This window comes from Pollachius pollachius (genome assembly GCF_949987615.1).
Source record: "Pollachius pollachius genome assembly, chromosome: 1".
Lineage (NCBI taxonomy): Eukaryota > Metazoa > Chordata > Actinopteri > Gadiformes > Gadidae > Pollachius > Pollachius pollachius.
In genome coordinates this window covers 47,253,291-47,280,486 of record NC_136934.1, presented here as the reverse complement: position 1 = coordinate 47,280,486, position 27,196 = coordinate 47,253,291, and the positions used below count along the sequence as shown (strand labels likewise).

The 27,196-nt window shown below is 41.6% G+C and overlaps 1 protein-coding gene across 1 annotated transcript; it reads left to right on the top strand.

Annotated features, from left to right (window-relative positions):
- Positions 1-13,110: 13,110 nt before the first annotated feature.
- Positions 13,111-18,941, top strand: LOC307082714 (aromatic-L-amino-acid decarboxylase-like; the record flags this gene model as incomplete). The annotated part of the gene is made up of 13 exons (XM_079746364.1): positions 13,111-13,311; positions 13,720-13,833; positions 13,987-14,100; positions 14,496-14,630; positions 14,767-14,910; positions 15,053-15,119; positions 15,291-15,385; positions 16,004-16,071; positions 17,117-17,193; positions 17,756-17,775; positions 17,924-18,022; positions 18,327-18,428; positions 18,723-18,941. The coding sequence occupies 13 exons, from the start codon at positions 13,111-13,113 to the stop codon at positions 18,939-18,941; spliced, it is 1,455 nt and encodes a 484-aa protein (XP_079602490.1).
- Between the last annotated feature and the right edge of the window lie 8,255 nt (positions 18,942-27,196).

Here is a 27,196-nt window from a genome sequence, read left to right as displayed (position 1 = left end):
GAGGCATCAAGGCCGAGTATTCACCGAAGGAGCTGTGCGCACAGCTGGATATTGGGTCATGAGCGCAAGACGAGTGGTGAAGCACATCATCCATGACTGCATAGCCTGTAAGAAGCTCCGTGGCAGAGCAAATGAACAGCGCATGGCAGACTTACCCCTTGACCGTACGAGCACTGAACCCCCCTTTACGTTCATTGGACTTGATGTCTTTGGTCCATGGCCTGTACTGGCCCGACGCACCAGAGGCGGCCAAGCAAACAGCAAAAGGTGGGCCGTTCTTTTCACCTGTCTCAGTACGCGTGCAGTTCACATTGAATTGATTGAAGCCATGGACACATCCAGTTTTATAAACGCATTACGCAGATTCTTCAGTCTACGTGGGCCTGCCAAGCAAATCAGATCAGACTGCGGAACCAACTTTGTTGGAGCCTGTGGTGAGCTGGGTTTCCTGTTGACTGAGCCAAACATGTCGCACATCAAAAGGTACCTATCAGAAGAAGGTTGTTCATGGGTTTTCAATCCGCCTCATTCTTCCCACATGGGAGGCAGCTGGGAAAGGATGATCGGCATATCCAGGCGCATTCTTGACGGCATGTTCCAACAGGCCAACCACACACGTCTGACACACGAAGCGTTGTCCACCTTTATGGCAGAAGTCACTGCAATCATCAATGCACGCCCATTGACAACCATCACAATGGACCCTGACGGACCATTCCTTCTCACACCAGCAATGCTCCTTACACAGAAGCTGTACACCCCAGTTGCTCCTCCAGGTCAGTTCACTGAGAAAGATGTGCATAGACAACAATGGCGACAAGTGCAGCATCTTGCAGACACCTTTTGGGGCAGATGGAGACGGGAGTATTTGGCAACACTCCAAACAAGAAGAAAGTGGCAAGTCAACCGTCCAAATCTCAAAGCTGGAGATCTGGTGCTGATGAGAGACTCACAAGCGCATCGCAACGAGTGGCCCATGGGGGTCATCAACAGAACATTTCCGGATGGAGACGGGAATATCAGGAAGGTGGAGGTCAAGGTTTCCAAGCAGGGAGCCGTCAAGACTTACCTGCGACCTATAACAGAGACTGTCTTACTTATGTCCCCTAAGGACTGATTTCTGAAGTGCATTTTGTATAGAAGTTGGGAGTGGTATTTTATATACCAGACGGGGAGTGTAACGACATATTCGTGTCTAATGGCATATTCATGTGTTCAACTATTGAATAATTTACTTGTACAGTAAAGGTATAGTCAATTATGGTGTATTTGCGCCACCTACTGGCGAGAGTTAGCGCCACTCCTTCTTTAGGATTTTATTTTGATATATTCAGCAACAGGAAGTTGGGTGAACAGTTCATTCCCAAAGACCGTTCGGTAAAGAAACCACATCGAGATAAACTCCTGTAAACTCCTGTTAACGTTCTCGCCTTGGAAGGCTTTTGCTTGTAAGTTGATGAAAACCAGTAGTATTAATGAAAGTTCATAACAGGATAATTAAGTTGTAACATTTCATGTTTATTGGACCACTTATATTTTCGTTTTATAAGTAAGCTACATGAAACAAAGGCCTAGCCACGTTAAGACCATAGACCTAAACAGCGTGGTTGTAATGCAGCGAGAGTAATATCAATGTTTGTATTCTTTCTGTGTTCTTCTAGTTTTACCACACACACATAATTCACAACTAACTTCACTAAAGAGAAGAAATCCAGCCCAAGGTGTCGTCTGTTTATTGAAGAAAAGTTAAATGGTTTAGCTGCCCGTCTTGTTACGGCTACAAGGACGGAACATCTGCCGTGCCAATGAGATCACGTCAAGTCAAGTTAAAATGCTCAATGAAGAAGTTGAATAATAAAATAAGACCTGTGAATACAGCTAAGACAGAAAGAGCTGAAAAGGGCAGAACAAAGCCAGCGTCACAGGATGAGAAAAAGGGATTTGATTGCAATAGATGTGGATATAAACATGAATACAAGAAATGTCCAGCTTTTGGTCAGACGTGTAAGTCATGCCAGAAAAATAATCATTTTGCAAAGATGTGCAAGGCACAAGGCCACACAAGGAAAATGCATGCTGTGGAACAGAGTGACAGTGAACATAACAGGTTCATTGGCACAATCAATGTGGAACAAGAAGTATGCATCAAAAAGATTAACAATGCAGAGATGGAGGATGGCGATGAGTGGACTGAAGAACTGAAGATAAACAGGAGAAAGGTGAAATTTAAGCTTGATACTGGTGCGGGTTGCAATGTAATGTCAGCAGACACGTTCAACTCACTCGACATCAGAGGAAAGCTGAAAAAATCCACCTGCAGGCTTGTTGCATATTTCGGCCACCAGTCGGCGCCATTGGGCAAGAGAGAACTCACTTGTGTGCACAAAGGACAGAAACACAAGATTGAGTTTGAGATCACGCAGCAAAATGTTCCAGCAATACTGGGAAATAAAACATGCATTAAGTTAGGCTTGGTGAAGAGAGTGTATGATATAAAAAAAGACAATGACATTCTGAATGACTTTGATGACTTGTGTTCTGGTTTAGGATGTTTACCAGGGATACACCATATTCAGATTGATCCAACTATTTCACCAGTTGTGCATGCTCCAAGAAAGGTTCCAGTGGCTCTCAGGGACAAAGTAGTGGAAGAACTACACAGGATGGAACAGAATGGAGTGATAACAAGACAAATAGAACCGACAGACTGGGTGAGTAGCATGGTGACGGTGGTCACACCGAAAAAGATGAGGATATGCATGGATCCACAGGATCTTAATAAGGCAATAAAACGAGAGCACTATCCACTGCTAACTGTTGAAGAGGTTGTCTCCCGCATGCCGAAAGCAAAGTACTTTTCTGTGCTAGACGCAAATCAAGGGTTTTGGCAAATTAAACTGGACCAAGAAAGTTCCAAGTTGTGCACATTCAACACTCCTATAGGGAGATATCGGTTCCTCCGTCTACCCTTTGGAATCTCTTCTGCATCTGAGGTGTTCCAGAGATCCGTGGCACAAATGATTGAAGGCCTGGAAGGAGTAGTCAACATTATCGATGATTTGCTTGTATGGGGTGACACAATCGAGGAACATGATCAGAGATTGATAAAGGTCTTGGAGAGAGCAAGGGAGTACAACTTGAAATTGAACAGAAACAAATGTAAAATCAGAACTACAGAGATCAAGTACATAGGTCATGTACTCAGCACTGATGGGCAGAAAGCAGAAGATGAAAAAGTGAGAGCTGTGGTACAGCTACCACCACCACAAGACAAACAGGAACTGATGAGATTCATGGGCATGATACAATATCTTGCAAAGTTCATTCCCAACCTGTCAGAGGTCAGCGCTCCACTGAGAAAGCTGCTAGAGAATGACACGGCATGGCATTGGGAAGAGGAGCAAAAGCAAAGCTATGAACAATTGAAGAAGTTGGTTACCAATGCACCAACACTCAAGTTCTATGATGTGAAAGCACCTGTGACATTGTCTGTGGATGCCAGTTCAGAAGGCATAGGAGCTGTAATACTGCAAGATGGAAGGCCTGTAGCGTATGGATCACGAGCGCTTACTGACTGTCAGCGCAGAAATGCGCAAATTGAAAAGGAATTACTTGCCATAGTTTATGGGTGTGAGAAATTCCACCAGTATTTATATGGCAGAGACATTAAAGTTGAGAGTGATCAAAAACCACTTGAGAGCATCTTCAAAAAGCCACTCCACCAAGCTCCCATGAGATTGCAAAGGATGCTTCTCAGACTACAGAGGTACACGCTCAAAGTTACCTATAAGCCAGGGAAAGAGCTGTACATCGCTGACACTTTGAGCCGTGCTTTCCTAAAAGAGCAAAAAGAAGATTTGCTAGGAGAGGAGTTGGAAGTCAACTGGGTTACACCACAACTACCCATCTCAGAAAATAAATTAATCATGTTCAGAAAAGCAACAACGGATGATCCGGAAATGCAAATGCTACGAGACATCACAATGACAGGATGGCCAAAAGAAAGAGATGATGTTCCAAAAGAAATGAAAAAATACTGGACATTCAAAGAGGAAATCAGCTATGCATCAGGACTGTTGTTCAAAGCTGCAAAACTCATTGTGCCAAACCAGATGAGACAGGAAATGCTGAACAAAATCCATGAGTCACATCTTGGCATAGTGAAATGTAAAGAGAGAGCTAGGGATATTCTCTACTGGCCAGGCATGTCAACTGAGATAGAGGGCGTTGTGTCTCAATGTGCTGTATGCAATGAAAACAAAAACAGCAATCCCAAAGAACCTCTACTTCCCCACACACTGCCAGGAAGACCATGGGAGAAGATTGGCACAGATCTCTTTCACTACAATGGTGCAGAGTATTTGCTCTGCGTAGATTACTATTCAAAATATCCAGAGATCACCAAGTTGTGTGACACAACCAGCCGAGGTGTCATCACTGCCATGAAGTCGACATTCGCTAGGCATGGAATCCCAGTTTCCGTAGTCTCTGACAATGGTCCACAATATGCCAGTGGTGAATTCAGAGGGTTCTCTGAGAGTTGGGAATTTGAACATGTTACTTCCAGTCCAGGACATGCTCAGTCTAATGGTCAGGCAGAAAGAACTGTACAAACAGTAAAAAACATGCTCAAAAAGGCACAGAGCGGCAATGGCGATCCATACATTGCTTTGCTCGAATACCGCAACACACCGCTGGAGGGTATAGGATTATCTCCTGCACAGCTGTTAATGGGACGTCGTCTAAAGTCCAAACTTCCAGCATCAACAACTCTATTGACTCCTGAAAATAGAGCTCAAGTTCAAGACAATCTGAAGTGCAGACAAATGAAGCAAAAGAGCTACTTTGACAGACAAACACAAAAGTTGCCAGATCTACGAACAGGTGAAAATGTCAGGATACAGAAAGGAGATACATGGCAGCCAGCTGTGGTGTTGGAAAGACATCAGCTACCAAGATCCTTCATAGTTCGCACACAAGATGGCCGAGTACAGGAGGAACAGAAAGCATCAACTGAAGACAGGCAAGAGGGAATTTCCACCTACAGAGATGCAGGACATTCCCACATACACACACACTGGATCTGACACAGAAGGCAACGACACAGAGGTCAATCAGGACACTGACTCACATGATGGACAAGCACAGTTACAATTACATCACACAAGGTCTGGGAGACAAGTCAAGATTCCAGCCAGATACAGAGACTAGACATACCTTCGAACTCAAGCAGATTGATGCTGTGTCACATAGGTTGTGTTACTGAGTGTTAAAGAAAAAAAAAAAAGAATGTTGTAGATTTATTAATGCATAAGTGTAACATAATGCATTTTGTTGTTGGTATTGTTAGATATGCTGTAGAATACAATACAAGTTTATTTGAATGGTGTTAAACCGTGAAGAAAAAGTTTTACCTTAAGGCATTGTTTTATGTTACGTGTCATAACTACGACAAAGAAGTGAGGCATTATTTTGTCAGTTTAATTTAAAACGAAAGCAAAACAAAGCATCTTAAGAAAGGGGATGTAATGTATTGTTTCCGTAGTTCAGGTTGTATGACGTCAGGACTTAATTGCATGTACTTGTATAATGGCGGACAACAAGTAAAGACGTGTTTTGATTCTAAGCAGCGCATGTGTCCGAGTCACATCAATATATAACACTGTGCACATACGCAAATTAGCCATGAACGCCTAACAGAAGAAAGTAATGTTGAGAAGTCATACTAAAAACGGATAGCAAGCGAAAGTTAAACCAGACTGTATGATCACACACTTTGGATCCATTCTAACTTATGGTAAAAGGCTATACTTTAAATCTTTGCCGTGAATGTTGATAAAACAGATTGTTTTGCATAAGATGAGTGTGTGCGACTGTGCGTGTGTCCTTTCCGACTTTGGCATACTGCATGGTTATGAAGGCCTTGTGGTTATTTGTGGTCTTAGTGAAGCAGCCTAGCCTTGGAGTTGGATAAGTTGGATTGATTGTGTACGGGCGTGCGAGAGTGAGAGAGACCACCCACCGTGGTGATGTTTAGCTTGTTGTGGGCTGTCTGTCAGTATCCACCGGGTTGGATGAATGTGCTTTGTGTATGTGTTCAATGTACATCTGCCTGGTCGTATTTGCGGTAGATTGATGGTTAAATACTGTCACACCACGATCGGTCATACTTGCAGGCACTCATTTGCAAGTTCACTTATTGCGTGTCCATAGGCTATACCTGCCATTTATTCAGTTGATTGCTCTTCTAAGTGCGCCAGATTGGTGCCAATTATTGTCGTGTTTGCATTGTAATGCACAACTTTGCCTCTCCTTGTTATGAATCAACGTGCATCCAAACAACTTTAGCCAATGCAGCCTCCTATGTCAGTGTTGGTTTAAAATATATAGTACAGGGCTGCCAAGTCTCACGCTTTGAGCGTGACAGTCACGCAATTTGACCCATTCTCACACCACACGCCATACTTGACACTTCTCACGCTTATATTTCCCCATTCAATACTCTCTTCTTTTTTTTTCATGATAATAAACTTTGGTCCTCGCCTTGCCGTAATTCGAGTAACTCTGATTGACTGACCGAGATAACCAATCCCAGACCAATCCATCAGTCCTTCGTGCCTAAATCTAACCGACCACGGGAAGGCACCACGCAATGTAAACCAATCAGAAGCAACGTAAGGCGGATCTCGGCGTCTCTCTAGCTATCTTTCACACACAACAGCGCTGCGTCAATTTGAAACCCGGCTCGACGTTCTCCTAATGCTTGCTGGAAGACGGACGGTAGGTAAAATCAATTTTATTCACTGTTGATTCGCTCTTTCTTATTGAGTTTCCTCAAAGGAACCCAGAATCCCTGGAATCCACTTTGAGAACCATTGTAAAAGTTTAAACGGTATTCAATCAAACAGTAACATGTTAGCTATCTTTAGTTTTTGAAAAGATGCTAGGTAAGAGGAAGAGACCTCAGAGACCTCAGAGAGATCTGCTGTCATTCTGGGCAGTGCCAGTGACGGCGCCCCCTGAAAATGAGAGTGCAGAGGGCACAGAAGAGACAGAAGATCAAGAGAGATCAGAAGATCAAGAGAGATCAGAAGAGATTGAGAACAGTGAGGCTGAAGATGTAGAAGAAATAGAGACAGAGGATGAGACAGAAGATCAAGAGAGATCAGAAGAGATTGAGGACAGTGAGGCTGAAGATGTAGAAGAAATAGAGACAGAGGATGAGACAGAAGAGCCAGCAGAGAAAACAGTGGAGATGAGGGTAGATACAGGGACGAAGCGGAAGGCCAAGAGTGGAGCAGCCATCTACAGGTGCACTTTTAAAAGGGAGTGGACAGCAGAATGGCCCTTCATAACCATAGGCACAACCACCTCCTACTTCTGGTGCTCCATATGCCGATTAGAGAACAGCTGTGCCCACCAAGGAAAGGCTGATATCAAAAGACACATAAAAAGCAAATCACATCGAACAAAAGTACAGGCGGTCCAGTCAACAGCCAGCATTGAACGTTATTATACCCCAGCCACTGTTGGTGGCATGACCGATTAGGGAATCAAGGTACATGCTATTCAGCTACTAGCAGTGTCATGAACACTGCTAGTAGCTGAATTGCACTTGTAGGTTATATCAGCATAAATACATAGTAAAGCCAAATGAAACAAATGCCTTGTCTAATCTAATGTTCATAGTTCATGTTCATGGACCTTGAGTCTGCTGCTAAGACATTCATTCAATCAAAAAACACTTGATGTTGTATTAATGTTTTTACATGGTTTGCCTTTTAATTACCTCCTTTATGTTGCAGACAAGGAGAGCTGAGGTCAAGGTAGCGGTTTCCATGGTAGAACACAATGTGCCTTTTGCCGTAGCAGATCACTTCAGCCCCTTATTGAAAGAGTGTTTCAGAGATTCCCCTACTGCAAAAAACTTCAAGGCTGCACGCACAAAAATGTCCTGCATAATAAATGAAGCAGTGGCTCCTCACTTAAAAAACAAACTGGTCATGAAGATGAGGACCAATCCTTTCACATTGATCACAGATGGATCAAATGATACAGGTCATTACATTTCCCACACTTTCTAGCACAGAGAACAGACACACACACACACATAATTTCAGTCTGATATAGATACATGTAGATACTTTATTGATCCCCAAGGGGAAATTCAAGGTCCCAGCAGCTTAAGACACCACACACAAAAGGATGATAAAAAAACAAATCAACATGACTTTAACCTGACATATATGTACCTATCGTTACAGGACGTGAGAAGATGAACCCGCTCACTGTGCGGGTATATGACAGTGACCTCAGCAAAGTTGTCCACAGGTTCCTGGATATGTGCCCAACCAGCGGGCCAAACTGTGGCACGGCTGAAGTGATCTACAAGAAGATGGATGAGGCCTTGAAGAAAAACTCCATACCATGGAGAAACTGTGTCAGTCTGTCTGTTGATAATGCTCCTGTCAATACAGGAGCAAGGAATTCCATCGCATCCAGAATTCATCAAGAACATGCCAGCATCTACATCCATGGGTGCCCTTGCCACATCATCAACAATACTGCGAAACAGGCTGGCCAGGCCTTTTTGGAGGTGAGTTGAATAATGTGTGCTTAAGACCTACCGTATCCGTTATGCCTAACGTCAAGTCAAACAGGTTGTTATATGCTATGCGGTGACATGAACCAATAACAGCAACGTCTTGAGACCATAAATAATCATGTATTGCAGGTGTGTGGATTTGATCCAGAGGATCTCGCTGTTGATGTCGGATATTGGTTTAAAGGAAGTACCAATCGTAAAGGTTACCTGACAGGTATGTATGTGCAGTCCCAATGTAATACAAATTCAGAAGAATTTGATCAAATTGGCATTAAGATGTTCCATTCTTGTCATAGAATTCTGTGAGCTCCATGGAAGTGAGTACATGGAAATACTCATGCACGTTTCCATTCGATGGTTGAGCCTGGAGAAGTGTTTGACTCGTATCCTGCAGCAGTATGGGCCACTGGCCAGCTACTTTAAGTCATTAAGTAGGCATCACATTTTAATGATCCAAATGCATGGTTATTAGAACAGACTGAAAAGTAAATGTATGTAGTATGCACAAACATTTTTTTTTCTCTCTCTTTTTCCCCACAGATGACAAACAGCCAAGGTTCAGGAGGCTTGTGTGGCGTTCTCTGACCCAATCACAGAGGTGTATCTGCTCTTTTATCAAGCAACATTTCTAGTCTTCTCCACCTTCAACCTCCTCCTCCAGAGAGAGAAGTCGTCCATCTTCCTTCTACATGATGAGGTAAATTGGGAAGGTTGGGATACAGTTTGCTAGTATGATGTGCTATGTTTGTTCCTTTTTTGTTAGCACAAAATAAATGTACATTTGTACATCTTTTCTGAAATTTTTAGATGAGGGGTTTCATCCGCAAGCTGCTCTCAAAGTTTCTGAAGCCTTCAGCATTGCAGCACCTGGAACTGCATGAAATCCGCTTTAAGGAGCCATCCAACCAACTGCCAGGTAATTAGTAATTGTCTAAGTTTAACATCAGAATATGCACATGCACTATCCACACTCTGATCTCACTCAACACACTGTTTGTTAGAGGGCAGCAGTCATCTCGTCACACACATGGGACCACAATGGAAACATGTCCCCAGGACTTTTTTGTTTAGCCCAAATGTGTGACTGACTATGCTGTATGCATTTCAGTCTAATAAACAATTCAATCAATCACTGATATGATGAAGATACTTAAAGGGGTGCTTTCAAGTCAGCTATTTGTGGTGTTTGATGGCGGTCATCTAAAGTGACTCAACACAGTCTTATTCCCGTCTCATACTAACATGTTGGTGCATACAGCATTGTTAATGACCTCTGAAGTTGTTGATTTGTCTCTTGTAGGAGAAAGGTTGATGATGGGTTTCACTACTCGAGCTACACTCAACAGGCTCCTTGAAGCAGGAGACATATCACCGCAGCAAGTGCAGAGGTTCCAGCAGGCAGCAGTGGCGTTTCTGGAAAGGGCTGTGGAGTATGCCATAAAGAAACTCCCCATGAAAGAACCTCTAATAAAACATGCCATGTTTCTGGATGTCAAGCAGAGAGCAGAGTGTGGAGTGGAAGATGCCTTCTACTTTGTCGACAGGTTAGTTGGGGTATCCAGTAAAGTACATTTTATCTATAGTGACAAATCCTGACACAAGTTATCTCAATATGATATGAGAGTAAAGTGGATGTAATGAAATTACTTTTTATTATAATTCAATGTGAACACAACTATTTAAAAAAAAAAAATTAAATGTAAAAAACACTATAAATATATCTACCCAAGACTTTTGAAGTTTGAACCTTGAAAACAAAGGTGCTGGCTACATAAAAGTAAGAAGAACATTAAAAAATGTTATGTAGTTTTACTACAAATTGGAAAAAAGTCAGACTAAATGAAGCCAGTGGCTCTTTCAAATGCAAATATGAATGGGCTTCATGAATGGGCTGCTTCAGGCAAGAGATGTGAAAATCCTAGGATTTTCTTTTATTATTTTTACAAAGTGCCATCGATACATTCTTTTAAACATATATATTTGGAAACTATAAGATTCAAAGTTTCTAATGATGTCAATTATATGTTTCTAGTACAAAACTCAGAGATTCAGATGTGTGTTTGGAACAGATTTTCAAATCCCCAGAGGGGGATTTAGACTCAGGGAGTTAAGACAACACATTTCCTTGTTTGATGACCACATCTGAAAAACAACCCCTGTTTCAGTTTTACTACTTAACCAGATCAGTGCACATTGTGTTCTTTTTAGGTTTCCTGAACTTCTCCCATACAATGGACCTGAGGAGCGTGACAAACTGAATGAGGAGTTTCTGGACTACCAGTCCATGGACATTGCCATGCCCGAAAACCCAGCAATGTTTGACTTTGAGAGCTTTTGGGGGAACATGGCATCAATGAATAACGTAAAAAACATTCTCTACTCATGGGAATACCCATTGATATAATCAACTTAATACACAATAATACTTGAGAGTAATTAGGCTTCCTATGTACATTTTTCAAAGGTGACAAAAGGTATGAGCAGATTTGGCAGGCTCTCTCATATTGCCAAGTTGGTCTTGGTTCTTCCACATTCAAATGCTGACGCAGAACGAGTTTTCTCTGTGGTTGGACTCAACAAAACTAAAACCCGAAACAGTTTGGCTCTTGAGGGAACTCTATCGTCCATCATGACCGTGAAGATGGAGAGCCTTGAGCCACACTGTTTTAAGTGGGAGCCCCCTGCCTCTGTCGTCAAGGCATCAAAATCTGCGACAAACACCTACAACATGAAACATGTCAGTACAGCTAAATGATGGAGAGTTGGTTGAATTTTGACAAATAAATGTCTTTTGCCAAAATTTTTGTTACATTTTTTATTTCTAGTTTCTGGTTAATTAAGACTAGCATTAGGAGGCCACAGTGCAGGCAGAGTCGCTGGCATGGAGGTGAGGACAACAGTCTTAAGGTATAAATCGACATAAAACAGGACAAATCAATATTAAAGGCCAAATGTTTTTCGCCGGCGGCGGCGGCCGAACGCGTCACGACACTAAAGTCTCACTCTTAGAATTTTCTGAAACTTGGCAGCCCTGATATAGCATATCGGATTATCAAAAAATGTTAAGTGTGTGCATGTGTGTGTTGTCATGTAGGCCAAATACTCATTGTCTTGGCTTGCTTCCATGAAATATTGCAATGTTATAGGCCTACTGCAAAATGTATATCGGTATTGCGCAACAATTGGCCTAGAAATAAACACTAGGCAAAGATGTTGTTACTGGAGCTAGTAGGCTACCATCAAAACGTGGGATAATTAATCGGAAATCTGATTACAACGTCGGGGGTAAGATTTAATTAGGGATTATCTGGGGGGGAGGTGGGACTGGCAAATTAGCCCATAGCTAGCATTATGCCTTCTATTTCTAGATCTTCTGAGTAAGTTTACCGGTACTTGAACGACATAATCGCAGTCATCAGATATAAAGAAAACGGTGACTTTCACTCGGTGCTATTCACTGACAGTAAAAATAAATAAAAGTTTTGTTATTGTATGCACTGCTGTTCATTGACTACCTCCAGCGCTCGTTTCTGCGTTGCTAAATGATAGAAACTCTCCACTCATTCTCATCTGACCATGCATTTAATTGGCTTTGACCGCCATCAGTTCTCACCAATTCCTCATTCGCCCTCTCACGTCTGACGGGTTCGAAATTATACAGCTGTGGGCCATCATACATGTTATTTGTGCTTCTTGACGCCACAGTTGTAGTACTAGGCTGAGGCTACCTTCCGCCACGTCTTCCAAACGTGACATCATCGCCGAATGGCGTTAGAAAACACCTGTTACTGCCAAAAACGACATAAACTGAGACTACTAAGAGACATTTTTATAAATGATAAACAGATTTTGAGTGCTTTATTTACCCATTCATCAAAACTTCCAGTTAACCTGCAACTAGTCATGTCAAGAAAACATTACCTCATATGATGATTCACTTTGTTGGGAGGATCTGGATCTGTTTAAATAGCTCTGTCTAACTGTATTCTGGACTCACTCTGCGAGGGCGAAAATAGGTTATTGTCAACACCTATTGTGTACTTTTTTGCATTTAGAAGTCTCATCTGCCCTAGACGGAACATCTCTTAAAGAAATTGCCACTAAACACCTCATCATATATATTACATATATATTTATCCGCCTATCTGAGAGGAATCAGAGGACAGGCTCAGAACCCGCGGTGGTTGCACCTGTAATTTGTAAGTACTACCATGCATCAGCAGTCAGGAGGACACACAGACACACATGTATCTAATATATTTAGAGGGGTATTTAGTGATGGATCGATCAAGGAGAGGAGTGAGTGTAACTTTGAGTTTAATAGATGGTTGTGTTTCACACAAGGTATGCTGGCAAAGCAGTTTTTTATAGGTGCTACATTGTTGTTTGGACAGAACCTTGTGTGTCCTTCAGAGGATTTACTCTAGAGCAGGGAGTGTAAAACTAAAACAGCCTTCTTCTTTTTTTAACACAGTAGGCCTATTATTATTAACTCCAGATTGACCATGGACGCAGCAGAGTTTCGTCGCCGGGGAAAGGAGATGGTGGACTTTGTGGCGGACTACCAGGAGAACATTGAGCACAGGCGAGTGTACCCAGACGTGGAGCCCGGGTACCTGCGCTCCATGATCCCCTCCGAGGCCCCGCTGGAGCCTGAGAGCTACGAGGACGTCCTCAAGGACGTCGACAGGGTCATTATGCCCGGAGTGAGTTCACACATGTATTTATTCCCCCTCATTATCCTTCTGGGGATTAATTAAGTCCTCAGCAAGATCCCCTCTGATTGGCAAGAGAGTTACATCGTGAGTCTGTACAAGAGTCAACTACAAGTGTTGGAGTGTGTAGTAGAGGGTCGATCAGGAAGCGAGTGGGGATCAACGAGATCCAATTTATTATTTAAGCCCAAATCTGTTTTTTTAAGCCTCATATCTGTTTCGACCAAATATGTTACTGGAGTCACTGAACTGTAACTGCAGGATTGGCATACTAAAATCAGAGATCAGCAGCATACAAATAAAATGAGTAGGCCTATGCTTGCAAAATGTGTGAAATAATCACAGACAATGAGTCAACCATTTGTTTTCTTGCCAATTGTTTCTCGATTGTTATTCTAGGTGACCCACTGGCTAAGCCCACACTTTCATGCCTATTACCCGAGTTCCACTTCTTTCCCATCTATCTTGGCTGACTTGCTCAGTAGCGGCATAGGAACCATTGGCTTCACATGGGTAAGGCCGAAACACTCAGTCTCAGTCTCATTAAAACGGCTATGTACAATGACTGCAATTCAATTGTTTTAATTTGATGGTGTATTATGGGTATGAAGTAGTGATTACATGCAATATATATTTCATTTATATATTATCATTTATTTTGTTAAGGCTGCGAATCCAGCATGTAATGAGTTGGAAACAGTGATGTTAGACTGGCTGGGCAAGATGCTCCAACTTCCAGAAGACTTCCTTGCACAGGGTCAGGGAGGAGGAGTCATTCAGGTCAGTCTTGACACAACAGCTTCTTTCTAAAAGTATATATTTCCTTTATTTTTAAGGTAAGAGAGATACACTGGCCCCTACAGGGCAAACCAATTTATGGTGTTTATTTTATTTTGTGTTCACTCTGTAATCTGTCTTTGAGTATTTAGAAAAGCGTTACATAAGTATAATGTATTATAATTTGGATTATTATGTTTGAACACATGCAGCTTACTCGTTTATATTTTACTGTTTGTTTACTCATACATTTACAGTAATAAATGTATGATTGTTCAGATGGCTCAACTGTAATGTTAAACCCGAAAACCAAACCAAAAGTACCATAAACTATCCTGATTATAATTTTGTTTTTAATTGAACAATGTTGTAATATTTATAATTATTTATTCTTCTAGGGTACGGCTAGTGAATCGACTCTGATGGCGTTGCTTTCTGCTCGCCTCAAAACAGTGAAATGTGTCCAAGAATCCGATCCTCAACGATCAGAGGCTGACATTATTTCCAAACTGATAGCCTACACCTCCGAAGAAGTACGATTTGATCAGTGCTGTAGTTGCCAGCTTGAAATACTTGCAACACCCGGGATAATACATATAAATATATTATGGGTTCCAAGATGGAGGCTATAGTAACTATAGAATCTCATGTCCTTGCCTTATTCCTCAGGCCCACTTTTCAGTGGAGAAAGCCAGTATCATTGGCGGAGTGGTGATAAGAATGGTCCCAACAGATGACAACTTCTCTGTCAGAGCAGAGACCCTGGAGAAGATGCTGGCTGAGGACAAGGCCGCTGGATTCATACCCTTCTTCGTAGGGAAACGTGCACACAGACTAAAGCACACATATATGGAATGATTGGATATTCATCGAGCCAAAATGCATAATGACAAATCATAATTGTTGCTTTCAGTAAGGGCGGGATGTTTTTTTGCTTTCATTCTGTGTTTTTCAGTTCTGCGCTACCCTTGGCACGACTCCCTGTTGTGCATTTGATAAAATTGATGAGCTTGGGCCCATATGTGAGTTGGCCACAAAGCAATGCAACGGTTGTGTTCCAGTTAATTATCCATGGGAGCAATATTTCCTATTTCTCTCTTTTCATAATCAAAGGTCATATTTCTGCTCTAGTTTGAGTCAAGTCAAGTCAAGTTAAGTTGCTTCTAATCATTGTTTTTGCCCGTCTGTTCCAGGTAATGCAGAGAATATCTGGATGCATATTGACGCAGCCTATGCTGGATGTGCATTTATTTGCCCAGAATTCAGGCCTTTGTTGAATGGCGTCGAAGTAAGTCGTATTACTACTATACATTTTTGTAATTGTATTATGTCTATTTGTTATCTGTTTGATTCGGTTTCAATGTTTTCAGTTTTCCTTCCCTAAGCTATTCATGTGCGAAAAGATACAGACGCATGCATTTTAACATCTGGCGGCTTAAATTTGCTGTTTGAAATGGTTTGACTAACAAGTCCAACCATCAAGTGGGCATGAGTAACCAATAACCACAGCAAGAAAGAGAGCATCAATGTTCTAGAGGCTGCCGTTGCAGCTGCCGGTTCCCCGCCTCCAAGACAGACAGAGAGGCTCATGAAGCAATAGATGAGACCAGGAGCAATTTCCTGAGGCAGAGTCAGAGCTTTGGATAAGGTCTTTCCGATAGCTGGTGAGGAGGGAGAGCTTAGGACCAAATTGCAGCCGGTTGAGGTCCTTTTTGGCAAATGACGCCTTTCAGTAGCTTATTTTTAATTATTTGTCTAATGTTCAATTAATTAATTGTGAAAGAAAAGCAAATACAGTTGTATCAACAATTTAAGATATAAAGGCTTACATAATTAATGTTATCCTGGCAAGTCCTTTTTATGAAATGAACATTCATTGATAAAATTTCCTTCTTTCATTTTTAAGTTTGCAGATTCATTTAACATCAACCCCACCAAATTTCTTTTAGTCGGCCTTGACTGCTCGGCCATGTGGTAAGTAATCCGCCCACAATACCTGAATTATCCAGGTAGAGTAAATACCACTATTGATCCAATACAGTGTCAGTTTAAAGTAATTTGCTATTATTGCAGTGGTCTTTGGAAAAGGTACTCGAATCAGGATCGCTTTTAACTCACTTTATTTGGTAAAGGTTTAGTCTAGTCTCTATGAAGCAAAAGGAGAGGAATTGTATTATGCACGCGTGGAGATACACTTAGTAGGGCATCTGATTCTGGCCCCCTGGGCTATGTGTTGTGAGTTTAATACTGGGCAGGTGTGGACTCAGTTATGTGCTCTGATTGGCTAAGCATGGTGCTGAACTCCCGCCTCCTGGATACCCGTATGTGTCTCTATAATGCTCTCTTGTGGCTATGTGTTGATATTGCAACTTTGTTTGTGGCCCTGAACGTCTGAGTTTGTCGAACACCTGGGCCGCTCGTATCTCTAGAATTGGTACATGAATGAATGGCTTCTTGCATGGGCCGGAAGCCTCCCTAGGCTCAAGATCTCTCCCTAGGATGGGAAAGAAGCCTCTCTAGTCGCCAAGGACATATGTAGCCTGTTGGTATGAATGTGTGAATTATGTTACACTATCAGACTTTTTATGTATTCATGTGACCCAATAATAGCACATGGTTTATCGTAGCACAACGTAATAGATTTTAAATTGGGAATTGACAATCCACAGTCTGATGTGAAATGCAAACATTCTCATAACTATTTTAACAAATGTGTTTTTTAAAGACTAGATTCTGATTGGTCAATTATGGTATTCAGGCATTATATTAGCATTATATTTTGTGTCCAATTATGCATTTATTTTGCTTCAGCGTCATATAGGACCCCGTGCCCCAACGTCAAGAAGAGTTGGGGTTATATATAAATATTATGAAATGGAAATTTACCACGTGTTCAATTGGACTTCTGGTTTTGGCAGAAAATCCCAGATATAATTATTATAATTTTTTTCTCAGTATGGAGAATGTCTTTTTTTAATCCGTTTTCAATTCAACAAGCCATGCATTTGTGTTGTTTAAGGGTAAAAAAAAGCGCAGACCTAACCAGAGCTTTCCAAATGGATCCAGAGTACCTGAAACATGAAAACCAAGGGTCAGGTAGGTGCAACCATCTATCCATCAGCCCTACTCTACCCACAAAATAGCTTTTTTACTTAAAAAGAGTTGGTCTAAAAAGGATCAACTATAGTGTCAGCTACAGTTAATGCTGAATAGGACCACTGTTGAATATAGTGGCTTAATCTTAATCCAGTGCAGTCCGGAGTTTGATGTGGGTGTTAAAGGGTTCAAGATCTGAGTTATTGGCTTAGCTATAAGCAAGCTGAGGCACACAGGCTATGGCCTTATTCCATTAGCGGCCAACAAACCATGTATTTCAGTGTTCATTTATTTAATTAATAAACTACACATGTGTTAGTGTCCGACATTTGTTGTGTTGAATGTGATTTATTTGGAGCCCAACTTCGTTGATCCAGATTTATTATCTAGACCCATGTGGTATCCTGCTGGTCTACCATGTTTGAAAGCATTGTTCCCTTTTTATGAAAAGAACCAAGGTACGGAACAGAAATGTGTTATATAAATGATTGATGTGTTATCTAAACCGCAAAACGTCCCTGTCCATTACAATATCTAACTCAAAATTGATTTCCCACAATAGGTCTGGTTAAAGATTATATGGTAAGATAGTCTGTGCTGTAGTTCATTTTCAAAAATATAATTATGAAATCATAAATAGATACATGCTAAATATCAGATTTTTACTCTTTTGTCTTCTCTGCACCTCTTCTCCACATCTCTCTCACCTCACCTCTCCTCTGACTCCCAGCATTGGGGCATTCCTATGGGCAGGAGGTTCCGCTCACTGAAGTTGTGGTTTGTGTTCCGCATGTATGGGGTCAGCGGTCTCCAGGCCTTCATCCGTAAGGTACACAGACTGAAGTATAGAAATATTGCTGTGTATATTATGAGTATGGTATATATTGGTACAAGATTTAATGACACAAGGCTACCATCTAGTGGATACATGTAAAAATACCTACTGCCATAATACTTATTTTTCTACTTTTCATTTGAGGAATTATATTAAATCTGCCTATTGCAGATAAGATACATATACATGTCTTAATCTTTTAATCTTCTTTTGTATTAACCAAAGTCTGTGATGGTTGTTGGGCGATATTATACATTGTTGAATATGATCTGAGATACACAATGTCTTCTGTTTGCAGCATGTGGAATTGGCCAAAGCATTTAAGATTCTGGTGATAGACAACAACAACTTTGAGATCTGTGCTGAAGTAGTCATGGGACTAGTTTGCTTCAGGCTGAAGGTAAAAGATGCATTCAAGATGCATTAAAATATGCACATTATGCAAGACATAATATACTATAAAACAGCGGCTAACTGGCCATAACTTCCAGAACAAATGACATAAAGGCAACTATTGTTTCTAAAATAAACATATACTTACTCTGCACTTGAAGATTTGTCTACTTAATCAATAAATCAATACAAACTACTCCTGTTGATTGTATCCAGATGGTATCATGCTTGTTCATTCTTCCAAAGTGTACCATCCGTTGTCTCTAATTCAACCTTCTCTATGGCTATGCGTTTCCCCCAGGGTTCGGATGAGCTGAACAAAGCCTTGCTGAAACAAATCACCAGGATGGGGAAGATCCACCTGGTGCCCTGCATGCTCCGCGGACGTTTCGTTCTGCGCTTCGTCGTCTGCGGGGAGACCACCGAGCTGCGCCACATCCAAGAGGCGTGGAAGCACATCACTGAGCTGTCCAGCGAGCTCCTGCAGAACCTCTTTGATCATGAAGGAAAGGAAAACTGACCAGTCAGGATAGGGAATATGACATCATTGTTGCCAAAAACTGGCAGGTGCATTTTCAACCAGAACGGAGAACGGAGATATATATTCACAGCATTTCCCTCACATATAGCCACGGTGCCTATGCCATTTTACCTACATACCTTACCTTTTACCTTACCTACAGCACATTTTATGGCAACATTTAGTTCTACTTCTCTTCTGAGTCAGCAGTAAGCATATATGGGTGTTTGAGAACCAGCAGTAAGGCTGCGAACATGGATCCATAACGCAATTTATATTTGCTCCATGATTTCAGTTGTCATCTTCATTTTTTGGGTGTGCGGTAACCACAAGAACAGGCTTGTGTTGACTTTTATATTTACTGTGCTGCAACTGTAATACTTGCAATACTTACACGTGGCTTCTGTGGCAGGGTGTGTTTAGTAGGTCTGAGACTTTTATTGAATTGAACACTTTGCTTTAATTGAAATTGAAACATATTTTTGGGGGGCCCAGATCTGTACGGCTAATTAAGATTTTTCTCCCCTTTTTTTTCGCTGTCTTTTCCCCTCAAAATTGAAATGAAAAAAATACATTTATATCTATGTATATATGCAAATACCTTGCATGACTCAGGGCCTTAATTTTTATTCTATTTTATATTGTCACACAAAATCTATTGGATTTGTATGTTCTGACAATATTTTCATATATTGATAACATTCTGTTAAATAATAATTCTCATTTGATCTTTAATCAACATTTTAATAAAATTGTAACAGCGAAACAATTTGAGAGCTTTCCTTATAGCCGAGGAGTTCACTGTTGATGCGTGAGAAGCCGATCCCTGGTGTGGCTGTGAAATGGACTGTATGAAATACAGATCATTCTTAATTTTTCCAACTGGCGGGATAGTAATCAAGAGCCATAGAATAGGTCAAGTTTTATATTATAATTTGAGCGTTTTTTTTTTCTCATCGCAGAGGGACCTTTCAGGCTCAGAGGCCCCTGGGTACATGCCCAGATAGCCCAATATGGTAGACTTGAAATTGCCTATACCTGCCAAAAGATGAGACAATGCTGTCTAAATGTATGTCTTTTTAATGTGAGAAATTATGTTGCTTAGAATAAAATAAACCTGTAGGCTTTATAACTAAATGAAGCGCAGCAGCGAAGAAGGTGCATTCACAGACTAAAGCAGTCCATAACCAAGTATATCTGCTATAACAGTACAATATTGGCCATCAGAGAGGGGTGATGAGCCCTTCATTTTCCCTCAAAACTATGCAGCCATCTGAACCTTGAGATACATAATAATAGTATATGAGACTGAGAGTCGACCCCATATCGTAACTATCCCGGTAAACCGAAACAGTTTGAGTCTCTTCCATTGCGCTGTGTACGCCATTTAGAGTGAGAAAAATAAGAACATGACAACAAACAACAAGGATACAACAACGCTAATTTGGAGCCACCCGTTCCTGACATTTTGGAACGAGATGAGCACACCTGTGTTGGGTTATAGCCTTTGCAAATATTCATTGTGATTTTATAATAGCTTATCATAATGTGGTTCGACATCTTTGATTGCCGTATTCAAATGGACAGGGGGAAGCGTCACTCCTTTATAAGTGGCTGCCTTGATAAGCCACAAATTTTTTTAAAAAAACATCAAAATTCTCAAAGGACCAACTATAGTGTGGCAGCTACACCCTTAGTACTGAATAGGACCACTGTTGGATTTAGCGGGTAATTATTAATCTAGTCCAACAGTGTATGAGGTGAGGGTTAAAGGGTTCGAGATCTGATTGATTGGCTTAGCCAGATAAGGGAGCTAACACAACACACAGGCCATTACCTCATTTCATTAGCGGCCAATGAACCATATATTTCAGTGATTGTTTATTCAAACATTAATAAAAATTACACGTGTGTAATTGTGCTACATTTATTTGTTGAATGTGATCTATTTGGAGCCTATAATTATTGATCCAGATTTATTATCAAGACTCAGGTGGTCCTGTATAATGTATGCTGATAGGGCCAATTACAATTATGAACATACGTGGAACATAGAAAAAAATATTGGTCCATTAAGTTATGACACAAGTCTACCATCTAGTGGATACGTGTAAAAATGCCATTATTTTCTACTTTTCAATTGAAGAATTATATTCAATCTGCCTGTTGCAGATATGATACCATAAAGTTGTATTATACTTTTATTTAATTTTGTATAAAGCAAAGGTACAGACTCTGGTGGTTGTTTGGTGATATTATACATTATTGAATAGGATCGGAAGAGATACACTATGTAGTGTTTGCAGCATATGGAATTGGCCAAAGCATACACGAGTATTGGGAGAGAGGACAATGTATCAGCTGACAATATTTATGTGGCTACATTGCATTAATGTAGACACATAAATATTGTCAGCCGATCATGTCTTCTCTTTATCTCAAGAGTTTTGTAAGTGCTTCTGTTGACATGTGAAAACTCTGTTGACAGTGACAGGAACAGCAAGCGGTGCAGCAAGAATTGCTTACCTATCTGATGGTGAGTCCCTGGATGTGTTATGGTGGAGGCTGCTAGGTAGAACCTAACCCAGAATATTAGTGGAGCACATTAATGAAAAATCGTTCACTTTGTGGTACAAGCGCCAAATTTGGTACACAAGTGCTTTTGGACCTACTATCTCATAAAAGTACGTTGCCCACTTGAACAAACAAAGTGGCCACCATTTTTCAAGATGGCCGCCATTCGAAGTGGTTTGAAACAGCGTTTGAACTATATTTTGATTGAATAGTCCTATTCTGATGGTTTATACATTGAAATATGTGTTTTTGCACATGAGAAATACAACTCTGCATTTAGAAAATCAAAATTATTGAATATTATGATGATACAATGCGAATTAAATGAAAAAAACACTCACAAACAAAGACATTAGTTTCACTTAAAGCTTTTGGACCTGTAAGCTACTTGTAGGGGAGGCCACGTAGAGGCTGTCTTTGTCTCCCCCATTTTTTTTTTTTTTTTTGTATAGGCTTTTTTTTATTTATTTATTTATTTTTTTTTAATTTTTAGATAACGGTATAAAAACACAGAAAAGGTGTCAAAGCATAGGCTGCATGTTTTACGATCCAGAACTTGAATCAACATAACTTAAAAAATAATAATACAAATATCCAACTCAAACATTCAACTTAAACTTGGTTGTTCTATTTTCTTAGCCCTCACATGCACAGGCACACAACTGTGTGCACTTCAGGCCGAAGCGATAGCATTTGCATCGTCCTTGGCATTCAGTCTTGCAGCCACATTTTGTCAACTGCTCACAAGTCTGAGCAATGGGTGGAAGGGTTGTCCAGAGAACTTGCCAGATCTGACCATCTTTTTGCCAGCCCCAGTTGGCAGGACTTTCAGTTTGCATTTTGCACACTGTTGCTTGGCCCCATATGCAGGCAGCTTGGAAAGCAGACCGTTTCACATGCTGAACGAGGGATGCGCTTGTTGGTGGAATTGCATCATAAGACCTTTGCTTTCGAGCAAACAAGTCCAGTCTTGCCTCATCAACCTTGCATGTAGTACTTTGCTTGTCATACATGGTGATGACAAACTTCTCAAGGATGTTGAGGTCTGCATCTTCTATGATAGGTGGGTATTGGCTGAGCTTTTTGAAGACAGGACTAACTTCAGGGCAAACCTCCCATGCTTGTCATGCACTTTTCTTGCTTTTACCACGGAAAGCTGACACAACATCGCAGCCAGTGAAGGCATGGAAGAACAGCATGCCACTGGATTTCTCTGGGCCAAGATTCACCACCATATCATGAATTGGCAACCACCTAATGGACTGACCCTGGCCAAATTCTATCCAGATCTTTTCCAAGCCTGCATGCTGAAGAGTCGCAAAAACATTGACTGCAACCACAAGAATATCTGTGTCGCATGCCTTAATCAACACAGACTTTATCTGTTGCTTGGCTGCATGAAGAGCATGTGTGAAGATTCTGGAGTCAGCTTCTTTGTGGTTGCAAGGACTTAAACCTTCAAGGCTGATGGGTTTGTTTGAAAGAGCCTGCTCTCCTTTGGTCACAACTACGACATTGTCAGGACACAAGGTCACTATCTTCTCTGCTAGGAACCCAAAGAGTTCAGTCTTGTTTTCATTGTCTCGCAAGAAGCTTTTCCAGTTGGGCGGTAGTTTGGTTTTGTCGGTCACTCTACGTCGACCTCCCTTACCTCTGTTTGACCTTGTTTCAGCCTTCAGGCTTGAAGTCCAGTAGACATCAAAAATTATGTCTGTTCGCTCATACTTTGATGAGTATGCCTGGATCTTTGGAACTACATCTTGGACAGCATATTCCTCAAAGGTCTTTGATGTCTTTGGAGACAATGAATACACAAGAGAGGAACCATCAATGATAATAGCACCACATTCTGGTTGTTTGTCAGGAGGAGAAATGGTAGCTTCCAAAATGTTTGCAAGCTGAGACTTCTGGCCGTAGTAGAGCTCAGTGCTGCAGGGAAAGACTGATTCTCATGCTTAAAGAACTCAAGCAGGTCACACTCTCGTGATTGGCAGGATATAAAGAGCTGTGAGAACAGGCGACAGTCATCTTTGAGTACCTGCTTCTTCATGTCACTGCAAGCTGAAGCTGCTTCTTGGCGAAAGAAGTCAACTTTGTTCTTTTTAGTCGGCCTATAGAAGGAAGTCTCATCACCCAGACCATTGAAAAAATCTCTGAAGGCAACTTGACCTTTCTCAAAGTGAGTTCTTACAAGCTCAGCAGCACTGGGATGTGCAATGTTTTTTGTGTCCAATGTGAGCAGATCTTTGGACTCTTCCTGAAAAGGATTACCCAGATCCTTCATCACAGCAAACAACCTCTGGACCTTGTCAGTGAAGGACTTCTGAGACTGACGAGTCTGCTCATGATGCCGGATATCTTCAGTTGCTTCATTGACCTCAGATGCCAACTCATACTGGTTGACTAACTGGCTAACTTCTGGTCCAGACACCATCCACCGCCTCAGTGCAGATGGATCCTCAGTAACTCCAATGGCACCACCATCACCTTTAACAACTGCATTAGCCTGCTCGTGAGCTTGGTCAATGGCTATGCCTGAGAACTCCCTGTGAGTCTTGTGGACCACAAACTTTCCCAGCTGAAATTCATTGAAAATCTGAGGGTGAGTTTGCTCCAAAGAAACCATGTCTCTGAGGTGAATGGGGAGCCATCGAGCATAGTTCACATTGTTGTTTGCAAAGAAGAAGGGGATTAGAGCAGACAGTGCTTGACAATACAAGTTGAAGTTAGCCTCTCTGAAAGACCTGACCAGCGAGAAAATCACCAATTCCATTGACAACACAAGCTCCCAGAATTGAAACTGAGGACTCTCCTTCCTGCACTTCTCACACCAGTCATTGAAATTCAGCGCTCCATCATTCTGTTCTGCACAATGGTACTCATATGCTTCCTTTCGGAGCATGTACAGACAGCATGCTGTAACTTGGTGCATGTGGCGTGTTCTTGTGACACTTGAGGCAGAAAGAAAGGAGTCAGCTGTTCCTGAAGAGGCCACCCCAGCCTCCACAAGAGCACCTGTCCACCCACTACTCTGAAGCAGGGTCCCAAGTGATCTGAATGCAGCCATCTCTATGTGGAGACCGCCAAACATTACAACAAATTTGTCCTCACCATACAGGTCAGGCCAGTGCCACTGGACTTGTTTGGCAATAGAATAAATAGGCTGGTCTGCAGTTATCACAGGGACCTGACCAGGGTTGAGGTGTGCAATAGCATCCCTGACTTTGTTCATGGTATGCCTCACTGTGGCAATAGAATGGGCCTCATCGTGAAGAAGGGGGAAGAGTGAGGTAATGCTCACATCAAATGCAAGACCTTGCTTCTTCTCTGCATGGTGAGCTGACCAAGTGATGTTAACCTCATCATCTACATCTTGTGTTAGGCTAACCTTCTGCAGCCATTCATATTCATTTGTCAGGAGGAGAGTTGGCAGAGATGCATATGTGACATTGCCCTTTGGAGGAGATGGCTTCTTTTTTGTGAAGAAAGCAGGGTGGACATTTGTATAGGAATCAGGAAGTTCCGGGACTTTCTTTACACTGCTGTTCTTAATAAGAATTGGTTCTCGAACTTCGCCTTGATTTTCTGATGATGTATGTTGGAAGATGGAGATGCTGGTTCCATGAAATGATGAAGTCGCAGTTGTAGATGAAGGATTGTGATCGATGTTATCCATTGCACTTGTGCAGAAGAGGCCTTTTCTTAGTTTGGGGGGACAAACCAGACCTTCTTCAATGTATCTGTTTACAACTGCATCTCCCAACTGAGCTGATATGTCAAGTACTCGATTATATGGAATACTAAGACCATGGTCATGCAGCATTTCCACAAGGTGTCTCTTTCTGGTCTTAGCATAAATAGACATCCCTATATAGACCGGAAATGGGGTTTCCCTGTCTCTGGAATGCCTTTGTGTGGCAGCACCTTCTTTGCACTTGGCAAAGCAGTTGTATTGAAGGAGCTGAGCCATTGCCAGATCATTTGTAGTCACTCCAAATTTCAGCTGAGATTTTATATCTGCCCCATGTTCAATCATACAGACAAACTGAAGTAGAGCTGGAGGAAAGGAATCGTGCACTGAACTCTCATAGAGATTGCCCTCAAACTTAGACTTGTGATTCACCATGTGCCTGCGCAATATCTGGGCAGCTTTGGCGAGAATAATGGCATCAGCATCGGATGACACTTCTGACAAGACTGGACCAACATCTTTTTCAAATGCCAGAAGTATATCTCGCCCTTTCTTGTAGGCTACAAGTCCAGGTATCTCTGCCAAAAGCCTTTCTTTCAGTCGGGTCGCATTCACATCAGGTAGGTCTGTCCCAAACTGCTTAAGTCTCTCCCTGTAAAGACTAACCAATTCAGCAAGTCGGAACACAGAAGGCCCATCACTGTTTGTTTTTTTTGCCTCAATGACATAGGTCAGAAGTTCAGAGAACACCAAATGAAAGGCTTCCTTTTCTTGAGACGACTGGATTTTTTCTTGTTTTTCCGCTTTAATGTGTGCCCTCTCTCTGTGATACAGGTCCGTTAAGCAAGACCAGTGGTATTTAAGTTCTAGGGCCACCACATCTCCGCCACTCAATAATGCCAGAAGCTTTCCGTCATTAAGGTTACGAGCACATTCATTGAGCCTCTCATTCAGCTGCATGGTCATGGCTTGTCGCATCTCTGATGTTGGTTCCATCTTTTCGCATAAGAAACACTGCTGTACTTCAGTGCTAGCCCTTCGAATTTTTTGATGTCCTTCACCAGGATCATTTTGAGTTTCAGCTGCTCTTTTAGTGGCACGCTTGAGTTTGTAGTTGCTAAACATTTTGCGACAATTTTGGTGACACATTGCACCGTTTCGCCTCAATGTATCCTCAATGCCACCTCCATCATCCAATCTGGATGTGTCTAACCTGATGGGCAACAGGTTGATTGCCTGAAATAGAGGTATGTTTTTGGCTATCATGGAATAGCCGTCAGAACTACACTCATAACGGGTAGGGGGAGACTTCAACGCTGCTTTTGTATCTGTCTGACAGAGGCAACACTTGCTCCAGTCAGTTTTAGTAGCACAACTCAATGGATTATCGGCAGACATCTTATACAGTTGAAGGTCGAGGGATTATCCTTTTACCACCCAAACATACAAAATATCATAGCACATTGGAATATGGGATGCAACTAGGTTCAAGTATCTGGTGCCCTACACCTAGCCCAATCGTTCATCCAGTGCCATAAATCCCGTGCGATCTGTACACCATCCAGGTAACTAAAGCCCCGTTACCCTTGGCTCGGCTATCCCGCGCTGGCACATCCTGTCAATTCAGGTGCGGCTATCTAACTACAATACTACAACTAACTAAACTTCTAGTTGAGTCTATACAGGGGCTTATTAGATAGCATTTGGGACACTAAAGTATACTACAACTACAGTGAGTACACCACTACAACAGTTAGTAAACTACAACTACAGTTAGTACACTACAAGCTGACACTGAACCCCATGCTGAGTCTCACAGCAGTGATGTCACCAGTGTGCCCTGGTTGTGCTTTGACATCACTCTTATAAAAAATTACTAACCAATAAATGTTGACCACAGAATTTTAATGAATTATCATTTATATTGCTAAATTAGTACTTTTATTTCAGTAAAGAACGCTTGTGTTGCTGTATGTGTGTGTGTGCGTGT